This window comes from Antechinus flavipes, chromosome 2 (genome assembly GCF_016432865.1).
Source record: "Antechinus flavipes isolate AdamAnt ecotype Samford, QLD, Australia chromosome 2, AdamAnt_v2, whole genome shotgun sequence".
NCBI lineage: Eukaryota > Metazoa > Chordata > Mammalia > Dasyuromorphia > Dasyuridae > Antechinus > Antechinus flavipes.
Genome location: NC_067399.1, coordinates 573852494 through 573871940, shown reverse-complemented (window position 1 = coordinate 573871940; position 19447 = coordinate 573852494). Strand labels below are relative to the sequence as shown.

General features: G+C 33.4%; 1 protein-coding gene across 1 annotated transcript in view; it reads left to right on the top strand.

Moving 5' to 3' along the window:
• Positions 1-19447, top strand: part of TMC3 (transmembrane channel like 3) — a 60054-nt gene that overhangs the window by 15243 nt on the left and 25364 nt on the right. The window contains exons 4-10 of the mRNA XM_051973961.1: positions 6050-6131; positions 8482-8588; positions 11112-11210; positions 11310-11452; positions 13212-13359; positions 15542-15585; positions 18986-19133. Of these exons, the coding sequence (XP_051829921.1) occupies positions 6050-6131; positions 8482-8588; positions 11112-11210; positions 11310-11452; positions 13212-13359; positions 15542-15585; positions 18986-19133 (771 nt within the window). The remainder of the gene's footprint in view (positions 1-6049; positions 6132-8481; positions 8589-11111; positions 11211-11309; positions 11453-13211; positions 13360-15541; positions 15586-18985; positions 19134-19447) is intronic.

Here is a 19447-nt window from a genome sequence, read left to right as displayed (position 1 = left end):
AATTTAGCAATAAGACTGGATTTAGGCTAAATTTGAATTCAGCTTTCTTTGACTCCAAAAGCAGCACTCTTCCCATTGAACCACTTCACCACTGAATTTAGGGTCAGAGTCCTTTTTCTTCCCAAAACTACCTCCATAATTTTAGGTAAATCACTGACACTTTTTTCTTGTTGTAGAATGAGGAAGTTTTCCTCCTTCAGAAGTTGTTCAGCTTTTTTTTTTTTTTTTAAGATTATGGACCCCTTTGGCAATTTGGTGAAACCTTACAATTTCTTCTCAGGATACCATTTAAGAGTGCATAAAATACAATAATACTATTCTAAGGAAACTGATCATATTGAAAAACAATTACCAAAACATAAAAAATTCATAGAGCTCAGGTACAGAGCCACCAGTTTCAACAATTTTTAGAGTTCCTTTTAGTTCAATTTATGATCCTAAGTTTTGCCAGGACCTCTGCCTGAAAAGGTCTCATATCATCCAGAAATATAAACATTACCATCTTTGATAAAGTTATTTCTTGACATATGAATCCCTAAATATCATATTTTTATCTTGGACAACTGATGGTGTTGGTTAAGTTGGTTAGTTATCCCTCTTAGGTATTGCCTATCCTCAGTATAAATAAATTCTTATTTGTAAAACTACAAAGTCTTTTAAATAAAAATCTTCCCAATTCATTGATTTTTAGAAATTATTTGAAGGGAATAAAAGTCTGATAAGAAGACTTATAAAATGATGATATTGATATAAACAAATTTTCAAATAACATGAATCTGGGAGGCATAGTTAAAATACTGATAGAAAAAGGATCCAAAAAGATCTCAGTAGGTTACAACATTGACCTGAACCTAATAAGATGAAATGGGGATAAACATAAAGATTACACGTGGGTTGAAAAAAAAAAAGAATCAGCCTCCACAAGGACAAGATTAGAGATACTTGAGCCAACAATAATTTGTTTACAAAGAGCTGAAGCTTTTAATGGGCTAGAGGCTTAATATATGAGTCAACAGTGTGATGTGGCAGCAAAAAAAAAAAAAAAAAAAAAAGAAGAAGAAAAAAACTTATTATGATTTGGAGCTTAATTAAGATGCTTTTATTGTTGAGTCATTTTTCAGTTATGTCTGTCTATGACCTCAGTTAACATTTTCCTAGAAAAGACACTAGAATGGTTTGCCATTTCCTTTTCTAGTTAATTTTATAGATGAGGAAACTGAGGCAAACAGAATTAAATGACTTGCCGGGATAACACAGCTAGCAAATATCTAAAACCAGATTTGAACTCAGATCATCCAGACTTAAAACTGGACCACCCTTCTGCCCATTGAGAGACATAGTTTCCATAAATAATGATTGAATAATCCCTCCATCTTAGTCAACTATCTTTGTAGTATTGTTTTCAGTTGTAGAAGCCACAATATAGTAAGGAAATTAGAAAAGAAAATAACATGCAGAAAAGAGAACTCAAGTTTGTAAAGTCTTGAGTCCAAACCATATTAAAAAAAAATCTGTTGAAACAACTAGGAAGCTTTGCTCTAGAAAATATAAGGCTATGAGACATGTCTTCCAGTATTCAAAAGATACAGAAGAAAGATTAGACTTCTATTTGTCCCCAAAGAGTTGAACCAGAAAAACAAATGCAAATAAAGAAAAAATACAGATAAAAATTACAAAGGGATAATTTAGGCCTATGTTAATTAGAATCAGCCGAATGTATAAGGGACCACTTAGAAATAGGTTCTCACTCATGGAAGATTGGCAAGCAGAAGCTGAAAGACCTCTTCTCAGGTATATTATACTTGGATCTTCTTTTAGACATGGACTGGACAATGTGGCTGCTGAAATTCCTGCCAACTCTAAATAATATAATTCCTTGATTTTATGATATTTCAATTTTATAAGAATATAAAAGGTAAAAAAACAAACTTGACTTCTTCACTCTTCCCTTGTAATTCTCCATTCCCTAGACCTATGTATTTTAAATTTAATTCAACAAATGCTTAATAAGTACCTGCTGGTTGCAGTTCACTATGCTAGATTCTGGGAGAGACAGAAAGTTTAAAGGAAACATGGCCCTTTTCAATACAGAAGTTGTTATTCAGTTGTTCCAATTATGTCTGATCCTTCATGATCTTGGTTGAGGTTTTCTTGGAAATGATATTGGAGTTGTTTGCTATTTCCTTCTTTAGCTCATTTTACAGACGAGGAAAAGAAGGCAAGCAGGGTTAAGTAACTTCTCCAGAGTCACACAATAAATATCTAAGGTCGGATTTGAACTATGGTTTTAATAAAACCTGGCCCAGTGTTCTATCCATTGCACCACTTACCTTCCCTTGAAACATATATTGATATGTAAAATATAATTGTCTCCTTGGCTTGCTGAGGTGTACTTATTTTCTTTTTCAAGATAAAATTGCATGATCAAGTATATTATGAAACGTTATTTCTTGTTGCCCTTGGATATGTAATGAAATTGACTCCACCACTTACTTTATTTGCCTCTCACAGCTTTCCTTTACTGCAGTTTTTTTATGTTATCTACATATATGTATCACAAATGTTCATTTAGACCTGTCTCAGTTTTTCAAATAATGGTAATAGTTGTTGTTTGTTGGATCTCACATTAAATAACAATAACTGATTTTCAAAGCACTTTAAAGTTTAAAAATCATTTTCCATATAGTCTCTCATTCAAAATACTCAACAAATCTGGGATATCAGTAGAATTGTAACCCTAATGGGGTAAGTGAAGCTTTTCCCAAGAATTTTAGAATTCAGAGGTGCCTTACTGGTGCAAGAGGAATAAGAGTATTTGGAGAATTTTATTGTTTGTGCAGGAAGGTTATTGGGAAGGATAGAATTAAAAAGAAAACAGGTTCTTCTTCTTCACCTTGAGTGTGTGGAAGGTGAAGTCAGACACCTCCTCTTCCCTTAGGCCAGCATAGTTCCAAAACTCAAAACAACTCCCTCCTTCCGCTCCTACTTCCCAAGACCAGTATCAAAGCAGACAAAAGAGATGGGAACAGAAATAGTAGGCAAGTTCTATATCCATCAACCTCCCCACAGAGGATGAGATAAGGCTCAAAGTTGGTTTTAGACTTCAAAAAGTAGTTACTGTCATTTTGCTTATAATAGACAGGGAAGAGAGATAATAGGTTGGAGCCAGAATGTGGTGAGCTATTAATGCTAGATTGAAATATAGTATTTTTTTTATCCTAGAAGTAATATTGATAAACTAAACTTTTTTGAGTAGTGTAATGACACAATCAGAACTGGTTTCAAAAACTAGTAATATAGAGTTTTATTTGTGTTTGTCATTATTATTAAGAATTTTAATGTAATATATACATGTTTATCCCATGTCAACCCAGGAGGCATGACTATCTGACAAAATCCCTGACTATGCTAAACTGATGGAGGCTTTTAGACTGAATTTTGAATAGCACTAGCCCCCAAAACAGAGCCTTCATACTCCAGTTTCATAATGAGTTAATATGATTTGGGCCTCTTCCAGATGCTCAGGTGAAAAAAAAAGCCTCTTGACATTTATTCTTTCTCATTAGTTCATTGAAAGCTAGAAAATTATTCTAAGCCCTGGGACTAAAATACAAATACAAATTATTTGTTTAGTGATTAATTCCAAAATTGGGAAAAAATTGTTGAGAAAAATGTAATTAATATTTTTGTTCCATTTTATCAATATGCAAGGGAGAGAGTAGAACTAGTATCCCCATTTACAAACAAGAAAATGAGATTCAGAGAGGTGACATGATTTGTTAAGGGCTTTACAGCTAATTGGTTACAGAGATAGAGCTCAATCCCAGGTCTCTGTGCAAAACATTTAAAAGAGTATTAATCAGAATCCAAAAGAACTCAACAGACTAGAACAATGGGCCAAAATAAATTAAGTAAAATGGTTAAAGATAAATGTAAACTCAAAAATAGATTGAAAAAGTCACTAACTTCACAATTAAAGGTAGGGCAGATATAACTTGACAATAGTGTAAATAGAAAAAAATCTCAAACACATGCTCAGGATAAGGGAACAGCAATGTTGCAGTTAAAAAAAATCTAGATATTTAGACTATATTTTAAAAGGCAGTAACTATGAAGAGGAAAAACTTAGTTTCACAGCACTCAGCCTTGTTGAGACTATATCTGGAATATGACATTCCTTTTCTAGGTAGCTAACTTTAAAATGTATACTATAGACAAACTAAAGAATACTAAGATTTCTTTAGATTGTGAAATCAGAAGCTTGGTTGAAGAAATTAGATGTGTTCACTCTGGATCAGGGAAAATATAAGGAAGATCTGCAATTGTTATCTTCAAATATTTAAAGGACTGTCTTGGGAAAAAAGGAATTAAATTCATTGTACTTAGCACCCTAAAACAGAAATGGGAAAAAATGAATACAAATTACAGATATGTGATTTTCAGCTTTGAATAAAGAAAATATTTCTAATATTTAGAGCATTATAAAATGGAGTGAACTACTTTGGGATATATTGGGTTTCATCTACCTAGATGTCATCAAGCAGAGGATGGACGACAACTTATGGAATGGCAAAGGGAATCTTGCTTAGGTAGAAGTTGGACCAGATGGCCCCTGAATTCCTCTTTTATTCTGTTAGTCTTTTAAGCTCTGACTAGTTATCTCTAAAAATGAGTTGCTTATTTTCTTTGGTTCTCATATGCAAAATGAGGGAGAAGAACTAAATAATACCTAAAGTCCCCTCCAGCTGTGCCATTCAAATATTCTAAATAGAGTTCTACTTGCACTCCTCTATGTCAGAGAGCAAGGGTGAGATAGAAGAGACATCGAAAGAGATTACAAGAGAATTGAGAAAGGGAAAGAGGAAAGAGGAAGGAAATGGACAAAATGAATAGTGAGTTAAAATTGAGTGACTGTCTGGGATTATGGCAGTTCCACTGATGAAAACAAGGACACCAATAAGAAAGCTTGAAGTTTTTGTGGTTTGGTATGAGGCAGAGGAAAATGAAATAAAGTTTATATATGTGGAATTTGAAGTGAAAAAAAGAAAAAGATATACAAATACAGTCATTCAGGAAACCATTAGAAATGCAAGCTTGATACTGGTGCCAAAAATAGTGACTGAAGTGACATTGGGAAGGACTTCAAAAATCATGAAGTCCAACCAATATTTAACCAGAAATCCCTTCCCTATCCCCTCCCCATTATAATTCAAGCTTTATTTACAAGCTTTCAGTGAATGGAAATCAGCTCGCAAAGCAATCCATTGCATTTTAGACTATTTTAAATGTAAACTTTACCTCAAGTTTAAATTGGCTTCTCAGGAACTTCTATCCATTACTACTAATTCCGTCTTCTGGGATCAAGTAGCATAATTCTAATGCCTCTTTCATATTTAAAGACAAAAATCATACCCTGCACCCCTTTCCTATCCACACTATAATTTTCTCTATTCTAGATAGAATATGTACAGTTATTTGAACTACTTGAAGCCTGTGAGTTACAATTTTGATACCTCTGGAATAGATGATCTCTCAGGACTCTTGTCACTTGACAATTCTGATGAATATTAACTCACATGCCAAATGCCAAAGCAACACGACAGATGAAATATAGGCAGACTGGTTCTCACCAATATTTAGCAAAAGCTGAAATTTCTTATATTTTCTGTAATGAATAAATTATATATCTACATGTTATCTTCTGAGTCATTTAGGATGCTCATAAAAGTTGAGGTGGTCTGGAACTCTGTGGCTCCTCTGAATAAGCAGAAAATACCTTCTCCAACCAGAGGGAACCCATCAACTGCATCATGGTTCAAAAGCATCATATTGAAAATTCAGTGGAAAGTTTATAATGTCAGAAAAACCCCTGTAGTTTTCCCTCCTCACTGCCCAACAAAATATGTTTCAAAGAACATATTCCTAACTTCCTCTCATCTTTTATATTTCTCTAGCTATGTACTTGGATACCAACATGATCCACAGATCTTCTGATTACTTCTTTATTTCTGAAAGTGTCATTTGTTTCTTCCTACCAATTTTTCTTTAGCTCTGGAGGAAATTTGTACGGCTTGCCTATAACTTTATAGTTATCTTCATTCCATGGGAAATGAGAATAAAGAAAATAGAAAGTAAGTATTTGTAATCTGAGGAGAGATAAAGAATGTTGGCAGACTTTAACTCCAATGTTCTATTCTAAAGGTTCTTTGAAAATACAGGAAGATTGTGCTATCCTTTTCTTTTCATTTTTTAAATAATGAACATATTTTCTCTTTTATTCCTCAAAGTGAAAAAGAAAGAAAAACAAAATTTTTATAAAAATATGTATAAACAAGAAAAAACAAATTCCCATATTGTTTATATACAAATATGTATCTTGAATCTATGGGATGGTTTCAAACCAACAGCATTATCCAAAATATGTGAAACTTTAGATGTCTATTTCCTCAATGAGGTCTTAATGTGAATACCCCAATAGATATACCCCCAGACTTCTCAGTGTTCCCAGATCTTCATTTCTGTTGAGGTCATAGATGAACAAATCCACATCCTACTCAGGAATATTTAAACAAAATCCCAAACAGGTTGATCAAATTATAACTCCATCAAGTTGATTAGGGAGTTGTTCTGATCAATCTTCTTTACATATAATAGGAAGAGATACAGATACAGGACACTAGAAGAGGGATAAGAAGTTAGAAATGCAAAAAAAAATACAGAGAAACAAAATTAGGCTTTTGCTCTTATTACAAAGGCTTAAGAATAAGATTTATCTGTCAGGATGAAACACTGATCAGTAAAGTTCCAACCACATTTTCAGAAAGAAATCTAGACAAGTAAGTTGATCACAATGGAAATATGGTAGTGATTGATAGAGAAAAGAAAGAGGTATGTAATTATCATTCAGGGGAGTCCACTGGTGGGCAGCACTGGAGTACCCTAACTTACAGACAGAGCACATTGTCAGGTTAATCTGTTGGCAGGCACCAAGTGGATTTGAAGATATGTAGGGAACCAATCTCAGATAGGTCTAGGGCACAAAGCAGGGACAGTCAATGGAAACTGATGAGTTTTAATTAGAGCAGGCCACTAGAACTTTGATTTAAAGTTTACATGGTGCTGAAAAACATTATAATTATAGCCCTCTGTATCTTGGAAATAATTTTGAGAACAGGATTTAGTTTAAAAAATAACTATCTAGAATAGGAAACTACTACATGGTCCACTTCCTCCCTCCAGGGGCTTCATGCCAATTAACCTTCTCCTTGGTCCTGAATTTCTATCCTATCTTGGCCCCAGACTGCTCTCAAGCCATGAGGTCATAATAGTCCAATATTTTTCTACCTATGGTACAATATGTCTTACAGTTAACTCCATTTTTATATTCAATTTCTTTAAAAGTTGGACTTGTTAGCCAAGTTTCATGCTATATGTCTTGGATGACTTTTATAAAGCTTGTCCTGGGTGCTAAAAAAACCAGGAGCTGGGATTAGGGTTCTAGTCCCAAAGAAAACTAAAGGCAATGAGATAGCTCCAATGCAAAGATTTAGGTATGGAAGACTAGGACAATAACCAGCAGCCCCAACTAAGAGGGGTACAAGATATGGTAGACAAAGGAATTGATTACAAAGCATCAAAGAGAGTCCAGTACCAAGACTGATAAGATCCTGAATCACCTTACATATAGACATAGGAATACTTAAATTTCTTACTTAGATTGGTCCTAGCATCTAGGCCATGGTTTTTGTCTACAGGGAAAGGAGTTAAGTCGCCTCAATCATAGTCTATGGGGGCAAGGAACTAGGACAATTGGGTGATCATAGAATTTAGAATTGGAAAATTCTAGATCCTCTAGATCTAGTTCAACTTCTCCTACTCAAAATAAAATCCAATTTACTTACAGCTGAACATTCTAGAGAATAGAACTACTACACATGCTTTCCTGGCTCAAGGTCTCCATGATGCAACAGGCAGATGATAACCCATCTTTAAATAATCATAAACCATGCTTTTCTTACATGTTTCTGCTTCCTTCTCTGGATGGGCTGGAAAAGAAAGGAGGAATTGCCTTCTTGTAATAGTTTTGTAGAGAATGTCTCTGAAATATTAATACAGTTTTAAACTTGAATAATATACTCTTGTCAAATTTTTAATAGAACTGTACTAAGACTTTTGGATCACTCTGTATAATAAGATTACTTCAGTTAGCTTTATGCTAGCCAACTTAACCAGTAAAACTGGACTGAAAGATGATGTAAATGTTAATTTCTACATTTTCATATTACTCTTTTCCATCAATATTACATGCAATAGTAAGATCACTTATAGTAAGAAATGCACTGTACCTTTCATATTGTGAACTATAAAAAATCATCACCAGTGTTTTTAAATTAGAGCAATCATCATCTGACTTAAAGTAAAGAAAAATCCTTTAGCCTTGTGTTAGAGGTCAGATACTTATGTATTCTTATGTCTCCTAAGGTCATTTTGGATCTGGTGTTGCCTCTTATTTTATCTTTTTGAGATGGCTGTTTGGAATTAACATCGCGCTTACCATAATGACAGGTGCTTTTATTGTTCTCCCAGAGGTAAGACTAATTGGGGGGTGGGGAAGGGGAGAAAGAAAATAAAGAAGCACATGGAAAAGATGAAAGAAGGTTACATTTTTTGTCATGGAAGATGGTGGAAAATAATTTAAATGTTGAATAGAATCACAATATGAAACCCAATTCTTTATTAGATATTATTTCTGTCTATTTAATAATGATATTGCTTACTAGCCCATGTCCATGTCATGGTCAAACCCAAGATGGCACCATATATGTTTCTTTCAAAGTTGACCTCATTCCATTGTTAATTACTCTTCGAGAGTTATATAACCATTTAGGCTTTTATCTTGCATTGACTGATAGAAAATTTTCTGTTAATGAGCACATCATATAAGACAAATTTGAAATTTTTCCTAGTATACCATAAAGTTCATTCCTGTCTTTATTTCAATCTACCAATTGCCATAGAAATAAATCAGATTAATATAAGAGTAGGTTAGCTTCTCTTTATGTTTTTTTTCTTTTTAAATAAGATTCTATCCACTGATCCTGTCTGTCTTCTTTTATGGCTTTTTGTTTACCTCATTCAAATCAAAACTCTTATTTCCTGAGTGTTCAATCAAAAGTTGATATAATTAAATCAATTTTGTGACTATTTTTCCTTAGCATTGATATTTCAGGATATGGAGGTTAAATTTCCATATATAATTTCATATATATATCCTTTCCACTTATATATAGTCCCCACAGTAGCATGATATGCTTGCTTTTATATATTGATGGATCTGGTGATCCATGGGTGCGTGTATATTCTTCCAATGTGTAGATCATACTCTATCCATGCTTATTCTTCCTCTCCAACTACTATCCAGATCTTCCCATAAATACACCACAAAAAGTTTACCCCAATGATTTGAAATATCTTGTTCCAGATCTGTTGTCATTGATAGATGCCAAAGAAGCAAATGAGCTGATGGCTGGATTTCCTTCCCTCTTTCAATGTGATCAGAATACTTTTTTTTCCAAATCATCCATCACTTTGAAAACATCCTTTAGGATGCTTTGCCTCTACAACTCTTCATTAGCACTGTTACATCCTGCTTAATACACCATTAGATTCTCTTATACTTCAGATAGCCTTCAGCTATGGTACTTCAGAGACTAGGGCAGGCCATAACTTCAACTGTATAGTGTCACTAGAGAAATATTGTTTAAAAATATAACTATTTAGGATCATGAAAAGCCCTGAAATTTTCCAAAGGCAATCCTGTCAGATCTATTCAATCCCAGTCCCAGCTCACTGTCCATTTTCTGTATCTATTGAAGAGTATATGTAACAATGGGTCAGCTGCCTATAATAAAGTGGATCAGTGACATCAGACTCAAATAGAAATGGGGGCCACTAATCCATGCATAAATATACCTATGGATTGCATGTTGCCTTAGTTTTGAAACATAATATTGTTTATGTGTTATTATATTTTATTTATTTTGTTAAATAATTCCCAATTATATTATAATCTAGTTCAGGCTGCATTTGGGAATGTTGTGAGCCATGTGTTTGACATCTTCTATCTGAATAATAGTTATTCTTCATCTTTTTGGTTTTATATTTCCCCCTCCCCAGAAAAAGAAACAAAATATCTGATACCAATACATATTTTTGCATCACATCCATAAAAATGTTGAGAATAATCTCCACATACATTGCAGACTTACTGGAGATTTAAGAAGGAAACAGGAAGGCTTTTGCAATTCATATTCTATAGAAGACTATAGCTATACATTAAGCAAAACCATATGGAGAATACAAGTGTCTGTTTCTGGCTAACGACAAAAATGCCTTTGATTTAGTTTCTATAAATGTGTGTGAAAACATAGGAGACTTTTCTTTGGTAATGCACTATTAAAGTCTGTCCAGAAGGTCTTAATGCAGTTTTAAGCTAATAATAGTTTCTGAATAGGATTAGTATTTCAGATTGTACCTACAGAACACATTAGATGTCTGCTAGATGAATATACTATACAGGATGTCTCAAAAGTTTTAGTGCAGCTAACTACACTCAACAAAGATCTAATGGGTTTTCTCAGTATAATCTGAAATATATACAAATGGTAGCAATATTTTTCCTGTTGCTTAGGAAGCCATTATTTGAACTGAGATTAACTCAAAACTTGTGCAGGACATAGGGCATTTGACTTTGAATGAGGAAGATCTAGATTTATATCTCTTCTCAGAAACTTGCCAGCTGTGAGACTCTGGCAAATTATTTAATCAGTCTGGAATTTCCTTAGCTTCTTCATCAGTAAAATGGGCTCAATGCCTTCTATGATCTCTTTCATTTCTAAATTAATATCCAATGGCTATTTCTCTTCACTAGATATCTAATGAGCACCAACAGTAGATTGGAAACTATGATATATATTTTAATAATGATGTTCTCCTGTGCCATTGCAAGATCCCTCTCTCAGGCTATTCAGCTTATTTTCCCCCAATCCCCCCCCCCAATTCCTCTAGAATCGATTCTCAATTTATGGCACTGACTTTTCTTTTCTCATCAGCTAATTGCAGGGCAACCTTTTGGAAGTACCATCAGCAAGACTATTCCCAAGGACCATGTTGCTTCAGCACAAGACTTGGACACTGTGTGGTCCCTGGGGGTAAAGTTTATCATTCTCACTGGGGCTTTCTTTATAAATACAACAAGGATTTGGGGAAACTAGAAGTCAGTGATGATGTCAATGGTATTCTCTTTGCAGGGCTATCTCAAATACTCTGTTTTATTTTATGGCTACTACGGCAAGGAGAGGAAGATTGGCAAAGCAGGATACCGGCTGCCCTTAGCTTACTTCCTGGTTGGCATGGCAGTGTTTGTTTACAGCTTTATCATACTGTTAAAGAAGTAAGATTGTGAATATGTTTGCATCTTTTTCTTGCCTATCCACTTTGGCTTTTTAGTCCATCATGTAGCAGCCCCCCTGTGCACTTCCAAGGCAAAGGTTATTAACTTGGTTTCCATAAACCCAAAAGGGATCTGTGGATAAAATTTTGGTTGCCCATGAACTTGAATGGGAAAAATAATATCTTTATTTTCACTAACCTCTAAAATAAATTTGATATTTCCTTCAATTATGAATGCAGGTAATAAAATATTATTCTAAAAAGGTATAATAAGGTTATTCAAATTGTCAAAAATGTTCTTGACCAAAAAAAAAGGCTAAGAACCTTGCTTTAAGGATGTAGGCAATAAGTACAATCTGACTAGTGAAGTGAAATTAAAAAAAAAAACTTGATATAATAGATTCTCTGTACTCCTATGATACATATTCTGAGATATATGATAAATGGGAAATCCATGAATGCCAAATCTTACAATTATTGAATGTAAGAGGAAAAGCAAGAGATGAGAATATGTGGAAAGAGAGAGAGACAGGATAGCTACATATATGTCTTTTCCATATGCTTTTTCTTTTTTACTTTTTCCCTCTCCTCATTCCACACCTGCTAAATGACCCTGTCAAGTCATTTAACTTGTCTGAGACCCCCTTAGTTTCCTCTTATGCAAAATGGGGTCAATGCCTTCTAAGGTTCTTTTTGGATCTATTTTCTGATCCAATGATCATTTCTTTTTATAAGATATAAAAACAAACACCAGTTGTATGTTGGAGATTATGAGATGTGATCCCAGCAAATCAGACATTGAGGTGAATTGGAGATTCAAGCAAATAAGAAGGCAAACATTTATTAAGACGCTACTGTGCTGTGTGACCCTAGTGCAAGTCATTTACCCCCAAGAATTATTGAAGTTTTTTGTTTGTTTTTTATGAACAGAAGGAAGGCCAGAGAAAATCATAGACAAGTAGGGAAGCTTTGATAGTTACTTTATTTATTGTGTATTTTAAAAGAAAAGCAATCTATGTGGTAGAGATCAACAGTTTTATTTGTAGTCCTCTTTTTCTGTTCAACTATGTATAAGAAAATGGTTGTTTTATTTGATATTTTAAAATTATTTGAATACAGATTTTAAAATAAAAAAAATTTAGAAATGAATAAAATAGAAAGCAGAGGATATGTAGTGAAAAGAAATCTGGTTTCTAGGCCCAGATCACTTTCTTAGCTGCTTAACCTTGGCAAAAATCACTAATCTCTCAGTTTCATCTTTTTTTTTTTCATTTTTAATAAGGGAATACAAGACTTTTTCTTTCAAAAGAAGGATCAGATGGCATTCTATATGTAAAAGTACTTTAAAAGCTTTAAAACAACTATTCTCAGAAAATGGTATTATCACTTTATTAAAATTGAGATAAGTATTGGTCCTGTTAATTCACTGTCACAAGGAAATTCCAGATGAGGAAATACACTCTATCAATACAGATCAGAAATTTCTCTGCAATTTACAATTTTAAAGATTTGTCTGGAGCATTAAGAGCCAGCATATGTCCCAGGGACTTGAACCCAACTTCAGCTATCTCTAAGATCTGCTCTGTGTCCATTAATTCATCTATCAGATTGTCTCAAAAAAAAAAAAAAAAGACTGCCTTCAATGCTTTCTGCCAATATGAAGTATATTTATATGAAAAAATATATCAGACTTGAGGCAGACACTGGATAGCCATATAGAGTGGCATATTTCTGACTCCCTTTCTGATGGTATTTTACAGAATGGCAAAGAACTCCAGAATGAGCCTTGCAAGTGCATCCAATGAAAACTACACATTTTGCTGGAGAGTATTTTGTGCTTGGGATTACCTCATAGGAAACCCAGAAGCTGCAGAGAGCAAGGCTGCCGCAATCGTGAATAGCATCAGGGTGAGCAATGTGACTGCTAAACCAACAATACAGAGCTTGGGGATAAAGAGTTTCCCTAAGAATATTGCTTTTGGGAAGTTGCCCAATAAATTTATTTGGAACATTTAAGCTAACTTCAAAAAAGAAAAACTAAAAATAAAATATTAATCCCACCTCTCCCTTGTCCCAGTACACACACACTGGAAGAAAGTTAGCCTAATCTTTTTAGGTCTTAACATCTTAATTGATATCATCTGCATTTTAATTAACAAAATCACTATATCAATTTTTTGATATTTCTAAGAGTCTTAACATCCACTTCAGAAAAATGTTACATTCAAAGAATGGTGGAATAAATTTGAAACTATAAGGCATTTCAGAATTTCCAGTCAATTTATTTTTTGCAAATAAAGAAACTGAGCTCCAGGGAAGCTAAATGACTTGAGTAAAATCATGAAATAATCATCAGAGGATTTGAGCCTTTTCATGCCACAGACCAATACAAACTGAATACAACTACAATGCAAACCACCATAACAAACTGAACCTTCCCTTACCTACCAGTCATGTTGCCGTTCTTAGAAATTCTTAGGGTTATTCTTATTCTGATTCTTGGGTTATTCCTAGAAATATTTATTTGTATTGTTCAGTTTACAAATTATTGCCAGCTAATGTTGGTAACCATTTGAAGATTTTTAAAGTAAATTCTATTCAAGAAATGTTTAGGTGCTATTTGGTAGACCTCTAGGAATACAAAGTCCACAAAAGCTGGGACTTGAAGAAAAATAAGTATTTCAAAAGGAAAAAGTAAGGAGATAATCCATTCCAGCAATAAAAGGGACTGTGGAATCAGGAAGAACAAGACAAAGGCCATTTGCCTGGCAATCTTAACTATTCAGAATGTAGCTAAACAACTGGAAATAAGCAAAAAGGACTAGCTGAAGATGATGTAGAATTCAAGTTCTAAAATTCATGCACTTTTCTAATAGGATAATTCCCCTGAATTTTACACAGTTTATAAACTTTTATAAACAATTCTTGCAAGGATACTTACCTGAGTATTTTAATTTATAGGAATTAAAAATATTTAGCTTAGAAAAGAGGGAATGTAAAGGGCTGAAATGCTTGAGTCGATGCACTGAGGTTGGACAACCAAACACTTAAGATTAATTGCTGATTGGACAATACTCTATAAACATATGCTTGGGAAATGACCCTTCCCACTATTCTGTGCTGGCTTGATAATTGGTATATACAGAGAATTGTAGGAGGGATTAAGGTGGAGTAAGACTAGCCAGGGTCACTTTGACCCTAGATGAGGGAGAAAACAGTCTTGGAGATTCTGTGTCCATCCAATTCACTTCTACTTTTAAAGACCAAGAATAAAGACTAAGGACTTTTGCTTATCCTGATTCCAGATGATTCTACGGTATCCAGGGTGTTAACGCAGTCATCACAAGGGAATGTTTTTAAAATTCTTCATAATTTCAGAGTTTTGTGGAAAAAGGGGGGAAAGGATTTAAACTTGCATTATTTGGCAGAATTAGGAATAATGCATAAAAATACAAAAAGGGAAATTCAAGCTTCCTATAATGAAAATCCTTAAACATTATAGTTATCTAAAATTAGAATGGGCTATATTTGGAAGTCCTGGTGCAGGATTCCCCTCAATTGAATTCTGAAAGCAAAGGCTAAATGAATACATGCTGTGTGTATATTAGAGGGTATTCTTGTTCATGTATATTTGGGACTAGATGGCCTCTGGAATGGCCTTCAAATTTTAAAGTCTGTGATCTGGTGGCCAGCTCACATTACATGAGAACCAGAAAATTAGAAAGGAAGGGGGCCAAGGGGCAGCTCAAAAAGGAAATGTTGACAGTTAAAATGACAGCTAACCTGACAAGAAAAGAAGAAACATATAAATGGTAAAATGAGAGGGGAGAAAAAAATTCAAACAGCATAGGACCCTATGGTCTTTTCATATAAGGTTGTGCAGTCTATTGATTTCACTATCCCCAAAGAGCATCCCTATATTTTAACAAAGACAAATAATAGACTTTTAACCAAAGGCCTTTGTTTTTATAATCTCAAAACCAATAACATGCTTAGAAAAATGTTTTATAATAAAAAGAAAATAGTATTATCAGTAATAAGATTCATTTTATTACACAATGCTGTTTTAATGTTATATGTTTTCTTAAAGGAGGCTATCTTAGAAGAACAAGAGAAGAAGAAAAGCAAAAATTTGTATGTATTAAGATGGTTCTTTTATATTCACCCAATTCAGTCATGTATTTCTGATTCATTTTTTTTTCAAATCAGTAGCTCACTCAGCTATATCTTACTTCCATAAGTTCTATGTTCTTTATATTTCACATTGCTATCATCCTTTGATGATACAATATTGAGTAGACTGATAATTTTTCCAATGTGGAATTGAGATGGATTCCATGTCTTTCCATACTACATATACAATTCAGAAAAGTGTGTCTCAAAATCTCATGAAATAATATAAGCTTCTGAAGAAGTCTGAAGGAAACAGTTCTTTGCTATTCTACTTGAAGTATATCCTGTGGCTTTCCCTCAACACACTACAGGATATCCAAACATCAAATGAGCAGATACTGGAGTTCCTTTTATCAAAAGTCCTGCCTTTCTCTTGAAGATCATAGGTACTTTCTATCTCAGCTCCAATTCAGCATTTACAACCTTTCCTAGGCTATTTCTTTTGGTTTCAGCCTATCAAACGCATACCTACATCATTCGAACTATCAATGCAATTTAAACATCACTTCTCTTGTTTCTCTCAGTCTTCCATTTTATCTTTTGTGACCCATGGAAATATAAAATTAAGAACTAATTCAACCTCCTAGAAAAAGACAAGGTCCAGGAAGATATACAGATGTTATTTCCTATCATTGTGTTATTTTAAAAATAACTAAATGTCTATGCTCTTTGATGTTTCCAGAACACAGAAAGTTTGTCCCAGAAAAAAAAAATAATAGTGGCTCAAATTTATCTGGTGTTTTAGAGTTTTAAAAAAAAAGTTTGCTTTATAGCAATCTTGTGAAGTGATCATTGAAAGTACTGTCATCTCCACTTTATAAATGAAGATGTTCAGACTCAGAAAAAATTGTTAACTGATCACAGAACTTCTAAGCCTAAGAGTCAGAACTCAAAATCCTAAGTCAATCTTTGTTTTTCCCTCCTATAAATTACTGAATTTTCTAAAGAGTAAGAGATAATCAATTAGATTTTTCTCAATGTGTGCTTAGTAAACTAAGTGACAATAAAGGATCTTTTCTTTCAGGATAAAGGATCATCATCATGTAGCAGAAAAAGCTAAAAAAAAAAAAAAAAGAATTGTATAATATGTGTCCTATTGTTGACTCTGCCACTCATTAACTACATCACTTTAGAAAAGACATTTTATTTTTCTGAACTTCCATTTCCCCATCTGTGAGAAAAGGATTTAATCTCTCTGAGTTTGTTCCTAATTCTGATGTCTATTGGCTCTATGAAATATCAATATTAGTTTCTCATACATAGGAAAGTAAGCAAAGGGACTCCAATATAAGAAAAAGTTTGTAATCTTCTATCCAAAGATTAGAAATAAAATTGACTAAATTCTCCACATTTCTGAAGCAAAAAGATTTTTATTATATTGGACCCAGGCTCGCATGTCAGGTGAACCATAGAAACTTCATGTTTTTCCATATTCTCAACACTCTTAATTTTGCTATTTCCTAAAGCACTTTACTAGAAGAAAACCACAAAAAGTAAGGTTGAACTGATGCAAATTCATCATCATACTAGAAAAATCCTTTTAAATGCTGTTTAAGCAGTATTAATATGGCAAAAAAAAATCCTAAACTAAATTTAAGACTGGAAAATCTGAGTTTAAGTCATAAGTTCATGGAGTCATAGATTTAAAGTGGAAGGGAATTAAGAAACATCTAATCTATATTACAAATTTTGCATTTTACAAATGAGAACACTGAGGTCCAGAAAAGTCCACTGATTTTCTCAAAGTTACTCAGCAAAGCAGCAAAAGCAACATCTGAACTCAGTTCCTTTGACTCTATCAGGGAATTATTAGTGGGTGGATTTTTTCTGTTTCTATTTTGCCCTACTGTTCTAAAAATCCTAGATAGATTTAGTATTTTTAAAAATTTAATGTCTTGGTCATGGCATTCAGATGGTCCAAGGTTTTTTAGATTTTTTTATCTGCAATCTGTTTTTCAGGTCAATTTTTTTAATGTAATGGAATGTCATAATTTCTTCCATTTTTTCAGGTTTTTGACTTTGTTTTAATATTTCTTATCTCATAGAGTCAACTACTGGCATATATTTGGTCCATTTGATTATTTAGAAGGTTTATTGTATGGATCATTTCTTATGCCAAGCTACTAATTCCCTTTCCAATTCTTTCTTCACATCTTTCATTTTTTTTTCTTTTTAAAATTTAATTTATTTTATTTTTAATTTATGGAATAAAACAAACCTTTCCATAACATGGTATAATAAAAAAGATGGTGGTACATGAAACTGCAAATCTGTTATGTGCAACTTGCCATTTCTTTCAAATATATAACAAAATTGTCATGTACATTTTCTTGTTTTTCTTTTTCTTCTTTCCCTCTTCCTCCTGCCTTAGATGGCCCCCATTAGACTCCAATAGATATATAAATATAGATTATCAATATAGATATGTATAAAATTATTCAATACATATTTCTATTTTTAATTCTTTTTTCTGGATGCAGAGAGTATCTTTATATGCCCGTTATAATTAATTTGAATATTTATAATAGTCAAAATAATTTATTCACTCATATTTTCTCATTTCATTTATTTTTTTTTTTATTTTTTCTTTATCTCTTCCAGGAATTACTGTGCTGTATCTTTATCTGAGGCAATGCTTGTAGATATTTTGGAATCATTCTTTTCTTCTGAGTTTCTGTCTTGAGCATGTCTGTCACCATAATAGTTGATAATAGCAGGGTTCTTTTTAAAAATTGCTATTCTTCCAGTCTACTTTCTCACTTCAGACTTGATATTAGAACTGGATTCTACCACACTTCTGGAGAAAAATTCAGGGTTGGTCCTCTTGCTACTTTCCTACGGTAATGTGGATCACGTTATTCTACAATCTCAGAGACAGACTAAAGATCTGTGAGCTTTCAACACACACATTTCATGAGAAAATGTATAGAAAATTCATTTGAAATATAAAGCACTCCTGAAATCTAACATATTAACTTTGTGTATCAAGGGTAGCACATTAGTTCCAAAATGTGTCCCAAGCAGAATCCCAGCAAAGGAGCACAATTCATTTTGAGAATAAAGAAGAATTAGTGTATCCATCCACATATTCTATACAGAAGTCTCCAACACCACATACTAGTGAGGAAAACAAAGGAGGGCAAGAAAGAGGTATGCTGGTAGTTTTCACAGATAGGTCCCTCTAAATTTTATATTCCTCAAGAAATAACTACAAATACTCTACTATTATTCCAAACAGAAAATCTAATTTGAAGAAAATATATTTCATGACATAAAGAACACTATATGATAACTACCCTTCTAAAGAATCCTGTGACCCCTGTGACCCTTTTTCATTGCTTTTTTTTTTTTTTTTTTTCAGGGCAGTGACCATATGTCTCCGAATTATTGCAAACATCCTAGTTCTCCTTTCACTTGCTGGGAGCATTTATCTCATCTACTTTGTGGTAGATCGATCACAGAAGCTGGAACGGACCAAAGAGGAACTGACCCTTTGGGAAAAGAATGAGGTTTTGCATATTAGCTCAGTTTGAACAAGAGTGCCTTTGAGAAGACTCCTTCCAGTTTTCTCTTGAAAATATTGATTTGCAGTCAGTGCAACTGTGTTACTTTTTCTTCAAGTACTGTCAGAAATATCTCTAAGAACTTACCCTTATTCTACTTACCCAAGAGTTGCTTATTATATCTGCTCTGTAAAATTTAGAATGCAAGGGATGTAAGCCAGCAACTATGCACTTCAAGTCTTAATAGCAGACTTTTATTCTTCTCAAACACAGAGGCCTTTGGAAATGCTAGTTCAAGTTGATCTTCTGCTATTTCATGT